The sequence below is a fragment of the Melospiza georgiana genome, chromosome Z (assembly GCF_028018845.1).
Source record: "Melospiza georgiana isolate bMelGeo1 chromosome Z, bMelGeo1.pri, whole genome shotgun sequence".
Classification (NCBI taxonomy): domain Eukaryota; kingdom Metazoa; phylum Chordata; class Aves; order Passeriformes; family Passerellidae; genus Melospiza; species Melospiza georgiana.
The window spans coordinates 67,238,940-67,262,755 of record NC_080465.1 but is presented as its reverse complement, the minus strand read 5'-3'; the positions used below and the strand labels follow the sequence as shown (position 1 = coordinate 67,262,755).

General features: G+C 34.7%; 1 protein-coding gene across 1 annotated transcript in view; it reads left to right on the top strand.

Annotated features, from left to right (window-relative positions):
* ADGRV1 (adhesion G protein-coupled receptor V1) overlaps positions 1–23,816 on the top strand; it is a 273,887-nt gene continuing 250,071 nt past the window's right edge. Inside the window, exons 1-9 of the mRNA XM_058043225.1 lie at positions 1–117; positions 12,510–12,694; positions 13,616–13,765; positions 14,876–14,971; positions 16,350–16,454; positions 17,765–17,878; positions 20,415–20,980; positions 22,209–22,479; positions 23,293–23,622. Of these exons, the coding sequence (XP_057899208.1) occupies positions 96–117; positions 12,510–12,694; positions 13,616–13,765; positions 14,876–14,971; positions 16,350–16,454; positions 17,765–17,878; positions 20,415–20,980; positions 22,209–22,479; positions 23,293–23,622 (1,839 nt within the window). The 5' untranslated portion in view covers positions 1–95. The remainder of the gene's footprint in view (positions 118–12,509; positions 12,695–13,615; positions 13,766–14,875; positions 14,972–16,349; positions 16,455–17,764; positions 17,879–20,414; positions 20,981–22,208; positions 22,480–23,292; positions 23,623–23,816) is intronic.

Sequence of the window (23,816 nt, the reverse complement as noted above, 5' to 3'; positions counted from 1 at the left end):
GCTGCTCAGAGCAGAGGGAGGAGTAGGAGACGGGAATGCATAATGCGTGAGTGACAGGGGGTGTGCAGGCGGCTGGCGGAGTCCAGAAGACGCGGATGTTTCTGTCCCAGGGTCCAGGTACGTTCATTGTCCCTCTCTCTGAGGCAGTAGTTTCTGTGGAAGCATCCTGTATCGGCTGCAGAGATGTTCCCTGTCCAGCCTGGTGCTCCGCAGGCAGCACCTGTTGCGGCAGGGACGGGGTTGAGCAGCGGCAGACGCTGAGCCTGTCGCTCCTCCATCCGTGAGGGGCTGCTGCAGGGTGACAGTCTGCTAAGGTTTCTGTTGTTCCAGCAGCTTCTCTTTCTGCTCTGCAAAGCCAGGCAGCGTGGAGACAGTAGTCTTTCCAATGGAAAATTCTGTTCTCAGGGGATGCTATCGGGATGCCGCTCAGTCTGAAGCCAACAATTTTTGACTCTCAAAAAAGAATAAAACATTGGCAGTTTAAATTAGGCGAAAATAGAAGGGGAGGAGCTGCCTATGCACTGTGTATTTTAAAGGAGAGTGAGTTGAAAGTAAGAATGAATTTTTCAAGTCATTGTCTAATAAGGAATGAGTTTTAAACATTAATAATTACAATATGACATGTAAGTGATTACAATTAGAAATACTGCTTTTGCTTCTTGCTTTTGATGTGTTGATTCTATGTAAGACATTGCATAATTCACTCTTGCTAACCCAAGTTAAGATCAAATGTATATGGAAATGCTTGCCAAAAATCAGTCATTGTTTTTTAATGAATCTGTAATTGCTTTATAGTACAGATATGAAATAACATGTGATTTAAAAAAATCCTATTCATTATATGGAAGCCAAAAGTGTTTTTTTTTTTTTTTTTTTTTTCTTGATAGTACTTATGCATGTTTTCTAGAATAGATCTTTTAGTTAAGTATTAAGTATTTTGGGATTCAGCCATGAGGGCAGTTTAAGAACTGAAGGCAGAGTGTGATATATTTAGTTTATCTGTTCCTTAAGCCTAGAACAAGCTTCTCCTACTAAACAGAGTTTAGTGTTGAAAGACTGAAAAGAACCAGATTCCTGAGGAAATAAAATAATTTGTGGCATAATAGGCTTAAAATTGAAACTGTCAAATGTTTGATAATATAAGAGCTATCACATTTCAAGGGTATACAATTTCTAATTTGTGGTTGTTACTGACATTTATGTTTTTATAGATTTCTAAAGCACAGCTTTGTGCTTTAGCAGTTTGCTAGTACACTTTTGTGTTTAAATAGCTTTAGATGAAGATATCAAATATGTTTACTAAAGTTACCTCTGAAAAAATTAATTAACATCGATAATGGGAACACATCTTATTAGATTGTCAGTGTCGTCTCTGTCCTGGACACATGAAAATTGATGGGAAACTGTCATCTGTATTTGTGAAGTCTAGTGCTGGGCAGTTTATTTGTGCTATCAGTATTTTTAAGGTTGAAAAACATTGTTGGAGGAATTTCAAATTGTTGGTGCTAGTGAAGGAGATTGATCCTCATGCATTCAAATCTACTGTGCAATTCTTCCCTGAGAAATTGTTGTAAGCTTTATTTGAAAGAAATTTTCAGATCTGGGTCTAAATCATAGCCTGTGTTAAAATCTCTACTACCCATGGATTTTTATTTAAGCTTATTATCTTCAGTATGTTTTTATTTGCTTTGGAATTCCATTAAAAAATAGAGTGCTTAAACCTACAAATGCTTGCATGAATATTTTGCTTAGAATGTAAATATGATGACTGAAATTAAAGTATTGGAAAAGCTATGATAGCATATTCCTTTAGCTGTGTAACACTAAAAAAGAGTACCACTACAGAGATCTGTGAGGATCTCATTCATTGGGCAGCAATGATTTATAGCAATTTGTGAGAAAAATATTGATGGTTTATAAGTCACCTTTGACATTGTTACACAGCTACCATCAGGGTTCAGAATTGTGACATGGTAACAGTAAGGGGATATTTAATAAGCATGGTTTAAAATTGTCTATGAGCTTAACAGAACTTTAATTTTAGAATGTTTCATTGAAAAATTGGAAAAATATGTTCTTGCATCATACTTTTAAGAAAGGGAAATTTAAAATTTATCTCAGCTACATCAGAAGTGTTTTAGTCCCAGGTGTTTTGGAAAGCATTGGAACAGTAAAATTTATGTATGACTCTTGCTATTATTTGAGATAGAGTATCTGATGCAATTTAGCTAAATTTTATTTCTGAATAATACCAGCCTCTTCCAAGGTGTTCCTGGTATCAGTCAATTTAGTTGTTCACTAAGAAAAACAAAAATGTAGGTAGGCAATAGTAAATAAAAAATATATGCTGAAATTATTTGCTCGTGGACTATTAGGCCTTGACCTTCTAAAAATATGATCACATATATAATTATTTTTACATGTGTAATCCTCTTGATCGACTGTAGTCGTTTGTAGAAATTGTGCTTGCATTACAGCTCTGCAAGACTGGCCAATTATAGTATAGTCAGTATACATATATAACTGTATATATATATATATATATATAAAACTGTTATATACACATGAATATATGAGTTCTTTTCCTCTATAGAAATGAGTATTTATAGTGTCTAAATTCTTTTCTCAATATATTTTAAGAGTCAGGTGCTCTATAGTATCTCCATAATAAAACTGAATTTTAAAAAGGCAATGCCATAGTTCCAAAATTGGAACTATGACAATTGGCATTGTCATAGTTCCAAAAATTCAAGAATTACATCTGTCTAATAGGACTGTGATTACTATTTCTTAAGGAAAGAAAAGAAAAAGACTGACAGGGGAAAACAATATTACCTGCCATTTGTCTTACTCCAGGTGGACCCACTGTAACATATTTTATTTGGGAAAAAAAATACTGAATAACAAATATTTTTGCAAATTTCTGCAAACTCTCACTTGCTTAAGTCACTTTCTCAGTGGATAATATCACTGGGAAGTACTTTGTGTAAATAAACACTTCCAAGATCTAGCTTACTTTGTGTATGAGAACTTGAGGCAGTTTTCAGATAGAATTTTCAAGCTATAAGTCTGAAATATGAAAAATGAAAAATATTTTAAAAATGCTTAATAGATTAGCTCATGAGTATTTCCTATAAAACTAAAGTTCTTGTATTTTCTTGTACTGAAACAATTTGAAAATCCAAACCAAGGTTGTAGTTAAGATAAGTATGCTGGTTCTTACTGAAACAAGCATATTTGACAGACTAAATTTATCTGGTGAAATTAAACAACAGAGAGGATCCTTTGCATGTTTATCAGAGCTTTTGTATTTGTGGATTATTTTAATCAGGACAGAATTTTCTCAAGAATGTAACAGCAATATGTATTTGTTCTGTACCATGATACTTTTGTTGATCTAATCTTGTATAAATTCATTAATTAGAAAAATGTTATGACTCTCATTTTCTGATGGCAAAAGAAACTTCTCAGTCAGTTATCTTGGACTAGTCCTATATGTTACTGCTCTGAATTGTTTCAAGCTTTACTTCATTAGGGATTTAACATGGCCTTAATTCAGCCATCTGTTACGGGTTTGGCAGGCCAACAGATCTGAGGTTTTGGTAAGAGCTTTAGAAATTTCCCACATTTTTAAAGGTTAGGAAGAGAGCTACCTTTATGAATAGATTTTGAAGAATTCTCAGCAAGACAATGGTGCAGAAGTGGGGTAAAAAATGCTTGTCATTCTCTGAAGCTCAGGGTCCTCTGTCTGCCTTTAGCTTTGCTGAAAGGCAATTAGCATTTCAACTAGCCAATTTGGTTACATGCAATGAAGTATGTGGGTTTGTAATTTGCTGCTTTTGGCTTGGTGCTGTTGAGAACTAGCTTTGTGTAATCCTCTCAAAGCACCTTTCTTTCCTGCATAGTTATTGTTACTGGTCTTAAATAACTAATCAACAAAGAGGTTTCCTTGTCTTGGACTGCAGGGTGCCTTAGAAGAATGAAAAGAAATACCCAGTTAATAAGGGAATTATTCTAATTATTAAATAGTGATTAATAAATTGTGACATGGGTTAAAAGGTTTAGAAAGTCAGGCAAAGTAGAATACACGATAAAAGTAGTGTAAGAAGACTTTGGATCCAAACAAATTTTGCTTAAGGGTTCTCTTCTCTGAGAAATAAATACTTCATTATGAATTTATTAGATACATATTTATATAATTTAGATAATTGTGTTTTATCTAAAAACAAATTGCCTGGATTTAAGGGATAAATGCATAGTATAGATTAGAGTGAGGGCCCCACACTAATCATCTTTACAAATTACACTAATGTGTTTTTACTTCTACAGAAAGAAGTCTTTGGGGGACTTTGTAACACACAGATTCTTTAATTAGTTGCAATCTAATGAAAAATTATTACATTTTACTGTAGAAAAGAAGCTGGTTTTATATATGCTTTAAATTCTTGTATCAAATAATATGCTTTTATGAACTCAAGAAAATCTTGCTGATTCAATTATTGTAATAATTAGGGAACACATTAAAAATTCTGTTTGGTTCATATATGTGTATTAAATTGTGAGAACCCATTATGGATAGCAACAATTCTGTCAGTGTACCTGAAACAATGCCATCTAATCCTTGCTGTGAGGTTTAATTTTACTATTCCGTACCCTAAAATTTTGGTGTTTTTGCTTGCAATAAAATTATGTATAAAGTAGATATAATTATGCTTCTATTTTTAGTTTGAAATATGAAAAAATAACCACTGTACTGCAGAAACTCATGATTTCTTTTTCTGTTATATGCTATTCATTCAGGCCACGAGACTTCCTTCACAGCAGATAGTAGGTGTTTGAAACTGTGATTGTTTTGTCCTTAGCTGCTGCCAACATATGTTCTCAGCATTTATTATGTCAGAGCATGGAGGATGTGCAAGAAACCTCCAAAGTTCAGATCCAAATGGAAATTACTGTGAAGTTTAAGATCTCTACTGAAGTATAATAAATGGCTGATTTGCCATGAAGCCAGCAGACCTTCATCAGCTGGATTTCTGGTTCCATATGTGTTAAGAGTCTGATCCTGTGGCATGCTCAATCATGCAGTTACTTCTACAAATATGAGCTGGGAGTGCTAGGCATCTTAGTGGAGGGCTTGCTTGGTTTTGATTTAGTTTGGTAGTTGGTTTTTTGTTTGTTGTGCTTTTTAAATCCCCTTGCTTTTTGGTGCAAAAACCAGTTTAAGAGAGCGTATAAGTGCTTACTTATGTAATTATTTGTCTGAAGTTAAAGTTACTTGGTGCAAAAGTTACTAGATGCAAAGTTACAGGTAAAAAGCTAGCCCTGGTTCTGGAATACCTGGTAAATTAATTTCTGTTTGTGAAAGATGTCTACTGTGTTCATTAGAACTATATGGGTGTAAGATGTTTTCCAGTGTGATGCTGAAAACTATATATTTACCTTTTACTTAAACTTGTACTGTATGTAGGAATGTTCAAAAACAATGTCTTGCTTTTCACAGTATGTAGTTAAACCTATATATTAATAGATTCTTGTCAATTGTGTGAGATAAATTGAAAGTTATGCAGATGAATTCAGTGTGCTTCAACATTAAGCAAATTCAGATCTCTACTGGTGTATTTTTAAACATTGTTAATTAGCGGATTTCAGCCAAAGTTTATTTACAATAAGAGAGATCAGACTCTGATCTATGTTCTAAATTTAAAATCACCTTAATAGCTCCAAGTTGTTGCACTGGAGGTACTGTGGGTAAAAATAATCCAGATCTTACAGCTAGTCAAAATTATTTCTTGGTTCTCTGTTTGACATGAAAATTATAAGGTAGTTGCAGATTTTTGTCGAAGATTTTTGTTTCCTCTGCTTGCTGCTAGAAGTGCTGGATTCTACACTGCATGAGAGTTTTGCCCTTTATTCGCTGCTCAGAATTAGAGCAAGTGTTTACATCAGAAAATCTCTGACATTGCTGGGCAAAAGAAATAGCATTTGGTTCTTCATTGATGATTAGTTTTAGAACATAAAAATTAAGAACACAGTTTCAATCTGCTCCAGTTCTTCTGAGAAAATGTAAATGTAAAGAAATTGCCAGAAAACTTGCAAGGGGTACTCTGGACTTCTTACACTTTTTAACTCTGAATGACCTCTCACAACAGGGTGAGATGATTTGGAATTCTCCTTATGCTTCTGTCTTGGCCTCACCTTTATTGCTTTACGTATTGGTTCCTGGCTGTGAGGATAAATGTACCTTCCTGACTAGTAAATATAAAAATAGTGGCAGTCAAGTGAAGTACACTTTTTTCCTTAGCATAAGATGTCTGTTTTGAAGGATGCATGCCTTTTCTAAGAAAGGGTGATTGAATGAGCAAGAATTATCATATGAGGATTTTCAGGTTACATTAAATTTGCCATTCCCAGTAATACCTATGGTAATAGATAACATGTTTTAAGAAAAAAATGCTGCAAACATTAGAAAGAAGGTGGTCAGGGGGATAATTGACTGATGGCAGTGTCATTAATTTCAAATGCAGATAAATCTTTTTAGCACCTGATGTTCATTGATACTGTTTTGTCAAGGCAGCAGTAGTGACTAGGGAAGCAGGCAACTGAGGCCAAAAACTTCAGGGTAGTGAAAGTGGATCAAGGGGTTTTTAGCACCTAGTAGTGCTAAAAATTTGTGCATTGGTTAGCACTTTCCTGTGTTAGTAATAAGAAGGGGAATGTCTGGTATCTGGCATACCTTTGTAGTAAAGAGAAAGTCAGGAAAACATGTAGAAGAATGGAACACTGAAGAATGTTCTTGGAAACTGGTGAGATAGACTCTGCAACTGTTAGCGTGGTCCAGAGATGCACACAAAGTCAGTGTAATTCTAATTTTTTATTCACTTTGAAGCAGGTTGAGGGCAAAAAGGGGATATAGGTGGATATTGTTTTGAAATAACACCTTTTGAAAACTCTCTTTTGCAATATATATGAGAGTGAGAGACTTACTTATTCCACATCTAATCAAAAAGCCCAAACCAAAGAAGGAAGAACAACCAACAGAGCAGGTTTGAGTAATGTCTGCTATCCATATGCCGGTTTTTGTTGTGTCCTGTTTTTTCATATGTGTGAACTGTGGGAACTTTGAGGCAAGGAAAAAACAAGTCTGAAATAAAATATTTCTCCTTTAATTTGGAGCCTTGACAACATAAAAAGGAGAAGTTTAGTAAATCAAAGTTTTTATAATCCCGGTCGCTTTCCCAGGTTATTCTCCAATACTGTGGTATATGTCAAGAGGTTCTGAGAATGGCTAAAATAAAAGAATGATGTAAATATGGATGGTTTCAATATGTTTCTACAGCAGGTGCAGCAGTGGCAATGACCTTGTGAAACTTCTTGCTCTACGCTGTTCCTGTGTCTTACAGAGAATTGCCACTTCATGTGTGAAGGAGCGCACGTATCTGTCTTCTATTGTATTCAGCCAAAGATGCTGCTGGGTGCTGACATCTCTGCTGTGAATAGACTTCTTTCTGGCAACCATTGATAGTTGTAATGCTGTACTCCACGCAAAGTACGAGGCATGCCAGTTTTTTAATTTTCAGCTTGGCTGGGTATTTGTAATCATGGGAAGTAAACGAGGGCAGGCAGTGAAAAGTGGACTTACTCTTGCTTGTCAGTGTCTGTGGGCTTTAGCAATATACAGTGAGTTGTTTAATGATGGGCAAGTGGTAAATCAGGTTGTAGCTGCTGGATGGGAATGGCACTTCTTCAGCTCATTGCTTCTCCTGTGAACAGCAGTGACAAACTCTGAGGTAAAGAGTATTTAATCCCTTGTTCCATCTGCTACTTTGTTCATGAACTCTCTTTCTTTTGCCACTTCCCATTTCCTGTCCAGCATTTTATGCTTATTTCGTTTCAGATTTTTAATCTAGAGCAGCCCTTTCATTTCCCTTCTTGGTCTCTCCATGTTCCATTGGGCTATAGATTCCCTCACACTTCAAAGAAAACAGCCAGGAGCTCTTTTCATTCTTAAGGGTTTAGTTTATTAAGCACAGAAGCTGGTGTAAAAATCTGCTGAAAAGACCATTCATTCCTTATAAACCTTAAAGTCTTCATCTGAAATTTGTTCCAGAAACTGACTGGGAACAGCAAGCTAATCCTGGTGATTCACCAGTTTCATAAGCGTTCCTTGGACAACAGATTGAAATGCTATTCCTTATATAAACTGTGACAGTATTGTGGCAATTATTGTGTGGAATCAGTATATGATTTGTTCAATTCTACACTAATATTTTGTATTTCAGTGGAAAATTCAATTTGCTTCAAAAAGTGTCATAAGATGGATACTAAAAGAAAGTGTTAGGGATCATGACTCAGAATTCTGAGTTAGATTTCTTTACTTTTTAAAAACTATATGGTTCAAGGATGAGATGTTTTTAAAATCCTTTAATACCATTAAAATGTCTAGATTATTATTTGAAAGGTATGGTTTTGTGATAAATAGGTATGATTCGTGCTGATAAAAATTGAAACAGTAATATATTGATACAGTAATTAATATTTGAGAATAATAAAATAGTTAATAGTTAAAAGTTGTAATGCCAAGGAGGAGAGGGGGAGGAGGGGCTCCACCCCCACCTTCTCAGCAGATGTTTTTCAAGAACCACAGGAAAGAAGTTGAAGATACAGTTGCTAAAAATGACCAAGAACCCGGTTGGGTCCCAAGAAAATGCTAATTATAAGGGATTTATTGCCTTGATATGTAGATGCAGTGATACTTTAGTCTTGGCTTACATTGTACTGGCTTGTTGCACATGTGTAACCCAAAGGTGAATTAAAGGACAACAAAGAAGACTACAGGGCCTTCATCAGTGACGACCTCCAAAGACTTGGGCGACCACCAAACCGAGTGGTGGCGCGTGCGTGGTAAAGGTGGTGAGGAGGGGGGAGACAGAAAAATGATGAACCGAAAATGGGAGGAGATGGTATTGACATATGGCATATAAGGGGTGATTTTCACTTGGCAAGCTTGTACGTGAAGTGGCAAGGGTCATTGAACTCTGCCCTCCGCACCCCGCGGTTGCTTTTGCCTATGTGCTATTATTTGAACCAAATTATCCCTTGTTTATATATTTTCTAAACTATTTAATTAAAATTGTTACTACTTTTAATACTGTTTGGCCTTTTTATGATGGGATAATTGGGCAAACATAACAGTTTGGTTTTGATGCCAGAAAATTTTATTATGAATCACTTATAAACATCATCTAAGCCTCGGTACCTAGCATTGTTTGGAACTACCACTGGTACTACAAATGATTGTTTGAAATGGCTTAACTGAGAGCATGACAACAATATAGTTAATCAGTTGAACATACTCTAAAGATGTGTGATGTTCTATTGCTTGTAGTTGTTATAAAACATTGCAATGACTTTGGCTTGTTAAACTAATATAACTAGAATATGTTAATATCCTGGATGGAGAGAAGTGAACTCAATAATATTTAGCTGAAACAGAGGGGAGTACTTGATCACCAAATGCATGGTTTACCAAGACTTAGTGAACAAGGACTACAGTTTCATCTTAATTTAAAAAGCAAGTTACAAATTAGGGTCACCAGTGGTTTGATGAGGTGAGGGAAGTAAGAAAGAGTCTTGTAATCCATGATCTTGCAAAGGCTTCTGCTGAACTTTATGCAATGTAACTAATAAAAAACAAATTGTATTCCCACATAAATTAATGTAGTGTATAAAGTGAGTTCATTTTTAATTAAGTAAAATACTGGGACCTATAATATGTCTTCAGCTATTTGAATAAATTAGTCTTCTCTTAGTCTTAGTGTATGGTTTTTTATTATATTACATTGCATGAATTTAAAAAGAAATCACGGTTTTAAAAATGTAGTTTATATAAATAGAGTATAAACTACTTCTGGTAGGCTGTGCAAAGTAAATCTTAGTACAAATAACGTAACAAGGGAGGATACACACCAGCTGAATAATTGATGGTATGATTGTGAAACTTCTCTTGTTCCACAGGAGTAATCCTATAGTTTTAGAATGCTCTCTAGTAGAAGTAATAGAATTCAAGTAATTCTAAACTTCGTAATCTTGCCCTCAAGGATCATGTTTTCAGTATTATTTACTAGAAGCATGTACCGTGGGAAGGTATTGGCGAAGTCTATGACAAGGTAACAGCTGAAGCTAAAAGGTCAACAAATTCCTCAGTTTAGGATGGATGGTGCCTGCTTCTGCAGAGTGTCTGAGAGTTTACAAAAGTTAGATAACTCTTTTCTTTCTTGCTTGAAGGGATTTTTTGTTTGTTTGTTTTTTCAGAACAGTTCTACATAAAACTAGGAAAAAAGCCTTTGGAAGTGCTGACAATTTTAAATTCTGGGGGGCTTTTATATATATATATATATATATATATATATATATATATGTTTTATCTTTGCTTCCCACCATAAGTTTTTGCTGCACTAGAATTACTGAATGGATAGATATGTGAGAATTAAGCATTGTTTCTGTTGTTCTGTTACATACTGAATTCCCAGTAAGAGCCATAGATATCTTGAAAGACTGTGTACCTGGTAATAGAAGCTTAGAGTAGTGTGAAGCTATGCAGCAAAAGCATTACTGTGTGACATTTTTTTCAGAAATAATCAGACATAATTGTTTGAGTGGTGGGTGTGAGAAGTGGGTGGTGAAAAGAGTAGCTGTTTTACTAGAGAAAATAGTCCTGATTTTTTGCTGTTACTTTTTTTTTGTTTCACTGTTCCCTCTGTGATGTTCAACAGATCTAGATGAATTTATTGTTACAGGTAATTAAAATCAACTAACTTTGTCAATCCACCAGACTTTGCTTGGAGGTCCTCTGGAAAACATTTGTGCTTTTCTTGACTGTACTTCCAATTTGTACATAGTTAATAAGCCGTGTCTGTGGATCTCTTTGTTCTTTAGCTTGCCTGGAAGCATTTTATTTCAAGTCCTCACAACATAAAATTTATCCTTGCCCAGACACAATTTGTTGAAAGATGAATCAGACTTGAAATCTTTCTGAAGCTGCATTAGTTTAAGTGGTCTGAAGGCTATCTTGTTATCTGTTCAGTCCAGGATTAAAACTATCTGACTGCAAACATAAAACATTCAGAGTATGTGCTGGACCTCAGCTCCGATTAAAATTTGACAATATTTTACAAAAATTTGTTTTAATGTACGCATGACATTTGCCATTTTAGTGATGATTTATGATTAAATATTCACAACTGCCACTCAGATAATGAGAGCAAACTGCTTTGCAAACATGTCCAATCTTAATGTTATTAATATGCAAATATTAATGTATTATGTTATGCACAATTTATACAACTGCAATTGACCAGATTTTTCTGGTAATTATAACACTTGAAAGAATGATTTTAAGCAAATTGACATTTTATTTAAATATTTAATTACACAAATATTGCTGGTACCTTTTGTACAGAAATTTTAAGGAGTAATAGGGTAAAATGGTGATTAGAGATTAAAAGAAGCTTGGTGAGGGAGCTAATTCAATTAAAGTTTGATGTTGTAATGCATTTTGGTGTTTAGAGCACAACTTTGTTCTCTTGTTTTTTTCCAAAACCTATAAGATCCTTCTGATAGCAATCTGCCCTATCCAGCATCCACGTTCTCAGTTCTGGTCAGCACTGTGCAATTTAAGCCTCTGCAGAACAATGAAATAATTTGAAATTTGTTGTGCCAGATTCTTTTAAACGTTTTTCTTTTACAGTATCACACTTTCACAGATGACTTCCCTGGGACTTAAAATTGAATTTTGCATCACAAAAACTGGACTCTGATGTAAGATAATGATAATGTAAAAGAAAACATTGGTTTTAAGTTTGCATAACCTAACAGAAAATAATAGATGTTGTGCAGAAACAAATGAAAATCAAAGTTTGCCTTTATAAAGATTACAATGGCCAAGTAGCACAGCTTTTCTCCAGGACAGGAGCACATGAAAGGATCATGGAATAAGATTCAAATACATATTCAAATGCGTGAGGATATTTCATGATGAATAAGATGTCAGAAAATGATCTGTGAGATGACTGCAGGTATCCAACCCTTTACCCTTCCTGTATTTTTTGTGTGTTTTTAAAGACAATCTAGAGAGCAAAGAAAGTGAAAATTGAACTGTCAGCCTTGAAGTTAATTGTTGTTGATTGAAAATTAAAACAGTTTTGGTAATGTAAAAAAAAAAAAAAGTTTCTTAAAAGAAGCTCCTTATTCCTCGACTGGAAGAAGTTGATAAGTACTGTCTAGAAAATCACTAAATGAAAATTATAAAAGTAGAATTAGATACACATGATATTTACATTGTGTGACTTGGTTGTAGAGGAGACCTCTGCACGTTTTTATCTCATTCAGACACTCACAAAATGATCATGGTATGTGAAGATTTGAGAGGGACCAACTGGATTGGTAAGGTCAACCACAAATGCTTTATGTATTTTAGATTTACAATTTCTTTTAATATCTTTTTTCTATAGGGATGCCCTCTGCTTCCTTATTAGTTTATTTGCTTTTAGCATTACTCATTCATTTCACATCTGGAGAATCAGAAGTGAAGTTCAGTGGACAAACAGAATTTGTAGTCAATGAAACAAGTACGACTGTTATACGCCTTGTAATTGAAAGGACAGGGAAGCCTGCTAACATCACAGCAATTGTGTCGGTAAGAAACCATGGCAGTTATATTCTCTGTAACTGTGGGTAACTTTTTAAAGTGCCTTTTGGGACTCAGATACATGGAGAGTTCTGAGTGTGACTGATAAGAGGGACAAGCGAGAGTGACAAAAACCTCTTTGTTTCTTCTCCTCTGAACTTCTAATTTCACTCTTCTGAGAGGAAGAATAGTCTTTTTCACAATGGTTCTTTCAAGCCTTTAGGTTCGAAGAAGGATGATTCAGGTATGTTAGGTATGCTGGTTCAGAGGCTTCTCTCCAGTTAGTCTCAGTGCCCTACTGTAAACTTAGTCTAGACCCTTTGCTGTTTTTACATGACTGCCTTTGTAATCTCTCCTCTAAACACCTAACTCACAGTAGAATTAGGGGAATTTTCTTATGTTGACTGAGATGAAAGGAGGGAAATTCTTTTTAGAAGACTTAATCTCGCCAATTTTCATGATCAAATTGTTAATCTAGGTTGAGTGCCTAGGCTCCTTCCAGTACTTAGAATGGAAGGCAGAGGGCAGTTACATTCTAAGGTAAGTTTAATTCATGTAGAGTATTATGAGATGTATAGATCTATGCTTCCTGTAGAGGCATAGCTTTTCCAATAAAAAATCTTTTCATATGTTGCATTATGCAAAAGATCCCAAATTGCAGGGAATGAAGTCATAAATAGTTCTGAAGAAAGTGTTCTATTCATTTTATCATTTCTTTTTTTCACCTGTTTACTCAGCATGAATAAAATGGGTTATTATCTATGTACCTTCTGTCCAGAAATTAACTCTATGACAGCAGGGGAAAGAATTATGTGCAGCGGGAAGACTTAGTGCAGCAAAGAGGGAATGAAGTCTGTTTGAATGAGTCTAGAATGGTAGTGTAGAATATTGAAGAAGAAGGAAATCACATTTGTTATGTGTTTATTACAGATTGATGGAGAAAACACAGGAGACTTTTTTGACACATATGCAGCTGCATTTATACCCGATACAGAAACAAACCGAACAGTGTATATATCTGTCTGTGATGATGATCTTCCAGAGGCTGATGAAACATTCACATTTCACTTGACATTACTGGTAAGTTTCAATTTTTCAGTGCATCTATTCCACAGAAAACAGTGGATAATCTAGTATAGGTGAAAGGTATTTCATTCATTCGCTGTAAGCCGCAGATTACAGTGTGGTCTTACTGCTTGTGAACAGTAGTAAGTAAGAGCTAAAATCTGCAATCCAAGCAGGATGATGCTTATTGCTCTTCAGAAAGTTTGCATTTCTGCGGATATCTCTTTGTCATGTTGCTGCACATGACACTTGAGCAGGCATTGCATTCAGCTGTGGACATTTGAAGGCATACTAAAGCCCAGAAGAGTTAGATTGTGAAGACAGAGCCTTTCCTGTTTTCTTGCCTAGAATGTGCATGGAGGAGAGGGTGGAAGTCAAAGAAAAAGAGGATGACTTCCAGCCCTCCAGAAGCAGAGGTTAAATATGACTTATATAAACCCAAACAATTTATTTTATAAATATTTACCAATTAATTTCTTCATATTGTTCTGTCTCACAAGAGTTATGCTACAAGAGAAGGGTTTACATTTATGTATTTTTAGCTAACAGTTCATGACTAAGTAAGATGTAAATTCCATAAAAATTTTTTTCTATTTCATTGCCAATATTACACATCTATGGGGATGTTTGCAGTGAATATAAAAATGCATATTTTCCCTCCCTTCTACTTAGATTTGTAATTCTAGCTCATTTTTGCTATGTATAAAGACTTACTTCTTATAGTTGCTGTCCCAGCAAATCCTTTTGCTGGTATCCCACTATAATAGCTTCAAACTTTTAGCTTTATACAAATGTTAGGGGAAAAAGAACAACTTTGTAATTCCTGGCAGTGTTAGATGCTTCCTGTATGGTTCTCTATTGATATGCTGATACTAATTGCTTAACTATTGTTAATCGCTTGCAGTTTGTTTCAAGCACTTTATTGTTGACTGTTTACAGTGTATTTTCACAGTAATTAGGAATGACCTTAGTGAGTCTATTGCTTTAAATAATTCTCATTGTGATATATAATAAAAGGACATACATTTTTTGTAAGCTAATATTAACTCTTAAGAGACAGTAACATTAAAATGCCTTCTTGTTTCTGTTACCCTATTTAATATTTTATTTTGGTTTAAATTGTAGAAACCATCTCCACGGATAAAGCTTGGCACTCCCAACTCTGTCACAGTAACAATCTTATCAAATGACAATGCCTTTGGAATAATTTCTTTTAACATGGTATGACTTTCTGTATAATATATCTTAGAACATTTTAGTAAACATAATGGTGAAATTGTCAAAGATGGTGGTTAGTTATTCACCCAAATCCCTTGAAGACAGATTCTGAGTTACATCTCTGAAAACATCTCCTGAGATAATTCATACATATGTGTGCAATTCATACATATATACAGCTTTAATATTTCTGTATGCTTTTAGGTGTTGAAATGTTGCCTGTGATCCTCAAACTTGAATGAATATCTGTGTTGCTCATCTAAATATAAAGCTTCTAGAAATTGTTTAGCCCCTCAGTGTACTGTAGAGGAAATGAGGACTAATATCATAGGAAAGTTAAAGTGGTGACATGGGAATTTTAAGAATATATACCTTTTTCCCCATCTTAAGTGGACAATTTTATAGTTAACTTTATTTTGCTGTAGGAGCAGCAGTCATGATCTATGCATAATGTAATACCTTCTAGGGATAAGAGAGGTGTGACTCTAGTGATATGGAGGATATTTGCAACAATACAAAGTTTGTGTTAGCAGAAAGGGAAATTCTGCTTTATTGCTGGTATTGTGGCAGTAAACTTTTTAGAAGACTTTCCTGAAAAAATCCAATATGAAAAATTTTAGCACCATAGTATTGATCCATGCTGCTCCCTGAAGTGTTCTAAGTCTTTGAAATCTCTCAGCTATAACAGTTTGATACACAGAGTCCATTGTCTAGTTATCTAACAAATGAGAGTTTAATGGAGAAAACTGTTGTATTCATATTGTTATCATATTTCTAAAGCCCCACACCTCCTTGGTGGTTTCTTATGGCTGCAGATCTTCACAGCACTGACTCCTTCTTAGGGCTCCCTCAAGGCTCTCCCTGATCTGCCAGCCCGCCCCCTTTTATCCCAGTTATCGTCACTAGCCACAGCTGCCACCCAATTAAGGATATCACAGCTGCAGCCCATTTAGAACAACTAGGATTGGGGCAAGGCCTATATACAGATATTCAAATACAATACAGATATTTTACTAGGACTCCTACTATAGAAAACTATTTTTAATAGGGTTGGGAACTCCTGTAAATATGACCAGTACTCATATGCCAGTGCTTACTTAGCATATCGTAACTAAACTCATTTACAATAAAAAACCAATCACCACCAAAAACCAAGAAAACCCACTCAATGTACATTATGATAATTTTTTTATCTCGAACCTTTCAAGCTTTCTATTAGCTGAACTAATTTGTTGCTAGGAAATGTATGTCATCAGCAGACTGGTTTGCAGATTGGATTAACTTGTCTGTGGGAGTTTGGTATTTCTATGGTAACAATTTCTTCTGTCTGCTGTGATATTTGATCTGTGCCTGATTGCCTGTCCCTTTTCTTCCTCATTAGTCTGCCTTTATCACAGTGAATGAGCCTAGGGGCAGAAATGAACTTGTTCCTCTCACTCTGATCAGGGAAAGAGGAACCTACGGGACAGTCATTGTAAGTTTTGAGGTGAGTTTATCAAAAAAGCATCTTACCTTTTACTATTAGATGAAGCTGTGAGGCCATAATCATAACTTATCTGTGTGTTTATTAAAGTGAAAAGACTAAATAGCTATGTCTCCATTTGTTAATTCTATTTTATAAAATGGGAAGTTACTACTTTTCAAATGAAAAATATTGCAATTATCTAACTGCTTAATTTAGGACAAATGAAAATATATTAAAAAATGAGTATTCTCTGTATTTTAGGAAGATACTTGCAGCAGCATTTTTTGGTATTATTAGCAAACAATGTCTGAGTGTGCAAAAAATGTCTTGTATATTTTTCAAAGTTTATAAACACCTGACTTTTTTCAAGGTGCCTTTGCCACCTTCAAACATGTAAATGTAGAGCTCAATATTAAGTGAATTTCTGTATCTATAAGATTGCAGTTTGGATTCCCAGACATTTAAAGCTTTCAAAATCATTACTTGAATATTTAGGCCATTACTCATATACTTCATGTGAATTACTGACTTTATTGTGAGAGGGGGGATTTTTTTTCCTTGTTTGGTTCTGATTTTATTACATTCTTTAAAATTACAGGTAATTCTTTTTCATATCAAAATTCCTTTATCAATTGTCATCAAAGATTTAATCTAGATGTGCCAAAATCTCAAAAGATTTGTAGTGGATGTTCTTGCAAGCTAAATACAGCATGTATAGATAACGTTGAGAGATTCTTATGTTATTTATTGCAGATATATTTGTTTTCAGTCCAATAAATTCTGCTCTCTGTAAAATTTATCAGGTTAATCTCAAAATGTAGTTTATATACGTATGTTGAAAAAAATTTACAAGATTTTCTAAAACAAAATCCCAATATATTGCCTCTATGGGTCTTATTTTTTCAGGCTTTGGTATTAAGTGTAATTTCCTTAGTATCACAGGTCAAGATAGAAAAGTCACAAAATGAGTAATTGCTATTATCTTGTCTTGAAACTGATTAGAAAATGCTAGTTAAATTAAAAGAGAACGACTATCCTTTTTATTATTTAAAAGAGTCAGTTATGCATCAGTAGATACTAAAGAGTTCTCAAAAGGCCTGTATGGAAGTAGTTTTCTTTCTCTGGCAATACATAATTTCTACGGAGTGCCTACTCTGATTTACTCCATCTTCTGAAAAAGAGTAGATTTTCACAACTGAATGTGTGAGCATATGATTGGGAGTGAATAAATAGCAATTTCTTATACATTTCACATGCTGTATATTGACTATTGTCCTGGATTTTCTTGCATGCTCTATATATTCCTTACAATAAAAACCAATTATTTGCAGGTAGAAGATGGACCAAACCCAGCAGAAGAAGACTTCAGTCCAGCCAGGGGAAATATTACATTTACCCCTGGGAGATCAGTGTTGATTTATAATTTAACAGTACTTGACGATCAGGTAAAAACAAACTGACAATTTTTGGTTTGGGTGTATAGATTGACTGTTGTTCTGGAGGGACTTTGTATATTATGTTATTAAAATGCTTGGCTTAAACAGGGCTACAAGTCCTTCTGCTTCATAAAGTGATGTTCAGTTTTGTCTGTGTAGGCTATAATTTTATCTTTTCAATGTTGCCTCTCAATGTATTTCTCATCAATTAATATTTTTAGTTCCTGAATATACCCTGACTGCTCTGACTAGATCTGTTAGGTGCTGTACAGTGAAAGTATAAATGATCAAGAAAGCTTTATATTTTTATTCAGATGGAATAGTGAGGTTCTTGTATTGTCAAGGATGATGTTTTTTAACTACATAGAGGTTCATCTATTAGACTGACATTTCTATATTTAACTTTTCTGTGTGAACTTGATACTGAACAACTTGATAAGGAAATTCACTAAAAAATTACATAGGGGAAAAATGTCTGTGATAAAAGTGGGAAGCTTTTAAGCTAATTATGCAAAATAGTCTCTGAAGTCTATACTCATACTAGTATTTAAGAGACTGTGCCAAACTGCCGTGTAGAAATATCTCTTTCAGATTAGTTGTATTAATTCTGTAACTTGTAAATGAAAAGAATTAATTTGGTTTGTGGGGAGATGGGTTTTTTTTTCCTCTGAGAGGTTGTTCTAATGCTCTTTCACTCAAAGTTTGATCTGTGTAGCTGTGGTGGTCCACTGGCTGGATGTCTTCTGTGGCTGTACACAAAAGGTTAATTTTGTATAAAAATCCTTTATTGATGATGTTGATGATGATGATGGAATGCACAAGCATTCAGTGTTACTCTCAGAACTTAATTTGCGCTGTTAAGGTCTGAAGTTAAGAAAAAACTACAACAGGTATTGTTCTGAATTGCAAAGCCTTTTTCCTACAAAAATTGGGTGACTGCAGCTCTGATATCTACAGTAGCATATTTATTGTAATTCTATTGTGTACATTTCCTTTTTAAGTGAGGAATAATGGAGACTTTTTAACAGAAAATGAAAGAGGCAAATCAACACTGAAAATCTTTTATATTGCTGTCTTTAAGTCTGTCTGGGTTTTTCATTGGTCAAAAAGATGCCATTAAAAATTCCAAAGTGTTCTGTATCATCTGTAAATGAGATGTTAAGATGTAAACTGCAGCTAAAGTTGTGGATATATTTTGACTCTCTTGAATGTATCTTTTTAAATTTTGCCAGATAGAATATTAGTTAGTCAACTAAATGAAACATAAGTGAGCATTTTTTTAATGAGGTTGATGAACTGTGTTGTATTCAGTATAGGAAGCTGGTGGCTGAGATGTTCCAGATCTCACGCTGACAACAAACCCTGGTATCAGTCAATGGCATTATGCATGTTTCTGTGCCACAAACCAAGGGAACTGAATTGGCATAAGCTATCATGCCCATCTTCTAGCCCTAGAAAAGGATCTGAGGGTGGCCAATAAATAAATGAATGTGAAAGAGAAAGAAATACTGGACAGCAGGGTTTTCAGAAGTTGTACTTCTGTCCTGGAGTTCCTCTCAGAAGCAAATACTAGTGGTTTCCAGTAGTCCACACTAAGGATGAAATGCAAAGATCACAAATAATTTTCCAATATGTTTATCTATATATATTAATAAAAATATTTTTTCAGTTCCGTAAGTGTAGCTAATCAAGATTTGGGGAATAAAATATAGAATCATAGAATCACATAAAATGCTGTGTTGAAAGGAACACATTAGGATTACCAAGTCCCACTCCTGGCTCTGCACATACCCAAGAATCACATCACACCATTTTTGTCCATATATATATATTTATATAGTAATATAAAACAGAAATATCATCCTTAATTCTGTAATTTGTAATTTATAAGCTATTTATTGTCTCCTGCATCAGATATTGCAGAAGAAATAGCTAGAACTAAAATGTAGTTTTAAACACTTGTTTTGTAAAAGTACCAAAATCTAAATTTATTGGTAAGAACAAGAAAACCCTCAGATCTGTGATGGAAATTTTGTCTGGGCTTGTAGCAATTCCAGTTGTATAGGGATGGATGGGCCAAGGTAGGTTCTATAAAGAAGTTGCTGTTGTATTGTCTCAGGCACAAATAGAGGTAGATCAGAATCAACATCAGAAAAAAAGAAAATTTAAATATAGGTAATGGAATGGAGCACTTGTTTCCAAGTAGAGATGGCTTTCAAAAATGGCAATTGGTCTTCTCATACTCTCAAGCTGTAAAGATGAAGATTTTTCTGATTCTTGAGTAATTTTTATTTGTATTTGGTTTGACTTTCTACTCTCTTTCAGAAGTATGTTTAGGTAAAATAGAGACCTTAAATTTTGAAAAGGGATTTATAGCATTAGTTAAAAGCAAGACTATTCTCCTGTTATTTTAATATCAAATGAGCTTTTAACCTGGTATAATTTCACTCTTCTGCAAAATGCATAAACCATATTTCTCAGTATTAAGCATTCTGCATATATTTGAAATGGGACTCACACACGGTTGCTAATACTATTTTTCCAGGTACCTGAAAATGATGAAGTCTTTGTTGTTCGTCTGAAGAGCGTGGAGGGAGGGGCTGAAATCAACAACACAAAAAATTCTGTTTGGATTAATATTAGGAAAAATGACAGTCCTGTGCGTTTTGTCCAGAATGCTTATATGGTGCCTGAGGAAGATGAAGTGATAACAATCCAAGTGGTCCGTGGTAAGGATGTCACTGGAAAATTAATTGGACCTGATGAAGATGAAGTCTCTGTCAGTTACGCCATCATAACTGGGGATTCAACTGCACATGCACAGCTTAATGTAGACTTCCTAGATCTACAGCCAAATACAACTCTTGTTTTCCCACCTCTAGTTCACGAAACATATTTGAAATTTAGGATCCTTGATGATGCCATACCAGAAATTGCTGAGACCTTTCAGATTATGCTTCTTAAAGACACTTTGCAGGGAGATGCTGTTTTGATTTATCCATCTGTGGTTCATGTCACTATCCAGCCGAATGATAAACCCTATGGAGTGCTGTCAATCCACAGTGTTCTGTTCACTCATACTGTTATCATTGATGAAGATCAAATTTCAAGGTACTACCGATCTTAAAATCTAGTATCTAGTCAGTTTAAGAGATTTATTTGTAATTGTTAAGACTCCTTAGCATATCATTAAAGTAATTATAAAATCACTACTAAAATATAATGTAGTAATCACTTAGTGTGTTGTTATCAGCTGTATTTACAAAGATTTCAAGGAAGTGGGAATGTCTAATAATGCAGAAAGTATTTTAATATCTGTAAACTATATGTAAATAAGCCATAAGTATTCAATCATATTATCAGAATAGTGAAAACTCCTAATCTAAAGGTAGGATCAGTGAAGCTGTGATACTGCTACACACAGTTTCAGTGGGAAATACATTTCTGTCTTCCACCCTTGGTGTGTATTTGTTTTTACTATCTATAAAGCCAGTCTCTGATTAAAGATAAAAAAAAGTGTTCAGCATCTCCCATTAAATAGTTACCTTAAACTCAAAACCAATTTAAATATTTGTAATTTTACATAGAGACTAAAATTGAAGTTCTCTACAAATGTTATAGGCAGACTGATACACAATATTTATAATCTCAATAAAAATGTCTAATTACTTGTAGTTCATCCAAAAAAAAAAAAATTCTTCAAACTATCATACTGTGAGAAATTTTGGAAGACTATTTTATGGTCTGCAGCCAATATTTTAGGTCCATACCCAACACTTGAGTGTTCATCTTTCTTTTTTTATACACAGTAAAGAAATAAATCTTGCTTTCTAGATGTTTGTAAGTCCTGATTTCCAGATTTTTTTTTTGTAGTCATGCACTTGTCAGATGCAGGCAACATGGCATTTCCAGTACCATAAGTATCAGTAGCTGAATATATTTTTAGTACAGGGGCAAACAGTTCATTTAAGATCATAATTTCAATGCCCATGCCTCATAACTATTCATGTTGTAGAATAGGCAAAATGTTTTCTTAAATTTGATTTGTATTTTGCAAGACAAATATAAAACACGCCAAGACTCCGCTCAGTTCTGAGTATCTTACTTGCTGTAAAGAAAGTGAGATCTTACACGTCTTCTGAGATTTTACCGAGAGTTTGTGCGTAAATGCTCAAATCTTACATATGTATTATGATTTTGCAAACTGTAAGCCTTGAGTCAAATGTCAGTTGCAAGCATTTGTACCATATAGGTCAGTGTAAATATTTTAGGGAATTGGTAACCATGCATGCCAGTAGTAATTATGATTTGTGGATTTTGTTTTCATTCAAAACTATAGGTTTGAAGGGATCACAATTGTAAGAAATGGTGGAACACATGGAAATGTTTCTGTTTCCTGGGTTATAATCCGAAATAGCAGTGACCCTTCGCCTGTGACTGCAGACCTATTTCCAGAGGCGGGAGAGATAAGTTTTGCTCAAGGAGAGATGCTGGTCACACTTCATCTGAACATTATTGATGATGATATACCAGAAGAGGCAGAGCCTTATCTTCTGAAACTCCTAGCTTATACAATACAGGGAGGTGCAGAAGTCAGTGAGCCATCTGAGGTAAGTTTACTTTAGAATTCTCTTGGAGAAGGTACTTTTGGAGAAGGTATTTGGAGTAGTTTTAACATTACCAGTTTTAATAACATTTATTGATGGATTATCTGAACAGGTTAAAAGGTTTGGTCTTGGATAAAAATCAAGAAAACTGATCCTTAATATAATCTTAGTGTATAGAGCTATATCTAAAGTATTTGGCTGAGTATAGTGTACAATGCCAGACCCTTTTACTGTGGTAGAATTCAGCTCAGATTATTCCCAATGTGCTAGGATTGAATAAATGCTGTCTCGAGTGACTGTTTTCTAACAGAAGACAGGAAAGTTATTTTCATTTGTTCCTTTGCTATTTTAGTGATTACTGAAATGTTTACAGAGTAACAGCTTCAAGGGGAAGCTTTGGTGATTAAGTCTGTAACCTATGAACAATTAAATAAAAGGTGGCTAGACTTGCTGACAGTTCTGTGACTCAAATCCCTCCCTTGTCTTTCTCAAAAATGGTTGAAATGAGCTTGGTGAATAAAACGAAATCCTTTACAATCTAAAACATTTTTAAATTACTCAATTTGGCTGCTGAACCAAAAAATCAGTTATTCAGAGCTCATTCTGGCATATGTGATGAAGCATAGTGGGACAGTTGTCACTGTCAGTGCGATACTTCTTGTATATAAAGAATTCTTTGAGGCTGTCCATCTGATTTCTTTCCTGATGCCTAAGGAGATTAAGGAGAAAAATGTGTGGTGACTATTAGGAGATGATTTTGTGAAAGCATGAAACTATGGTAAAAAGTAATGCAGCATGCTGTTTTCTGGTTTGCAGCTTCTGTTTTACATTCAGGACAGTGATGATGTTTATGGCCTAATAAAATTCCATCCTTTGGAGAATCAGAAGATTGAAAGTAATCCAATGGGACGCTTTTTATCCTTGAGTTTTGCAAGGGAAGGAGGAACAGTTGGAGATGTGCAGTTGGTTTATACTGCACTGTACATTCCAGCTGGAGCTCTGGATCCTGAGAGAGCGAAAGGTGGCATTCTGAATATGTCTACAAGAAGTACTCTCATCTTTCCAGAAGGAAAAGCACAAGCTACTATAAATATACCAATACGAAATGATGCATTTCTTCAAAATAGAGCTCATTTTGTCATACAGGTATCTCAGCTGTTTTTGGGGTGTTTTTTTTAGCCCATGTAGTATAAAGGATATAAAATAGTAGTGGCTCCTTCCCTTTTAACTTCATTAAAATGACTCTGCCTGATTTAAAAAGAAACAAAACAATTAGTTCTGTAGCCAAGAAAACGCTATTATTTAGATACTGCTTCCACAGATATGCTATAAAGAGCTTT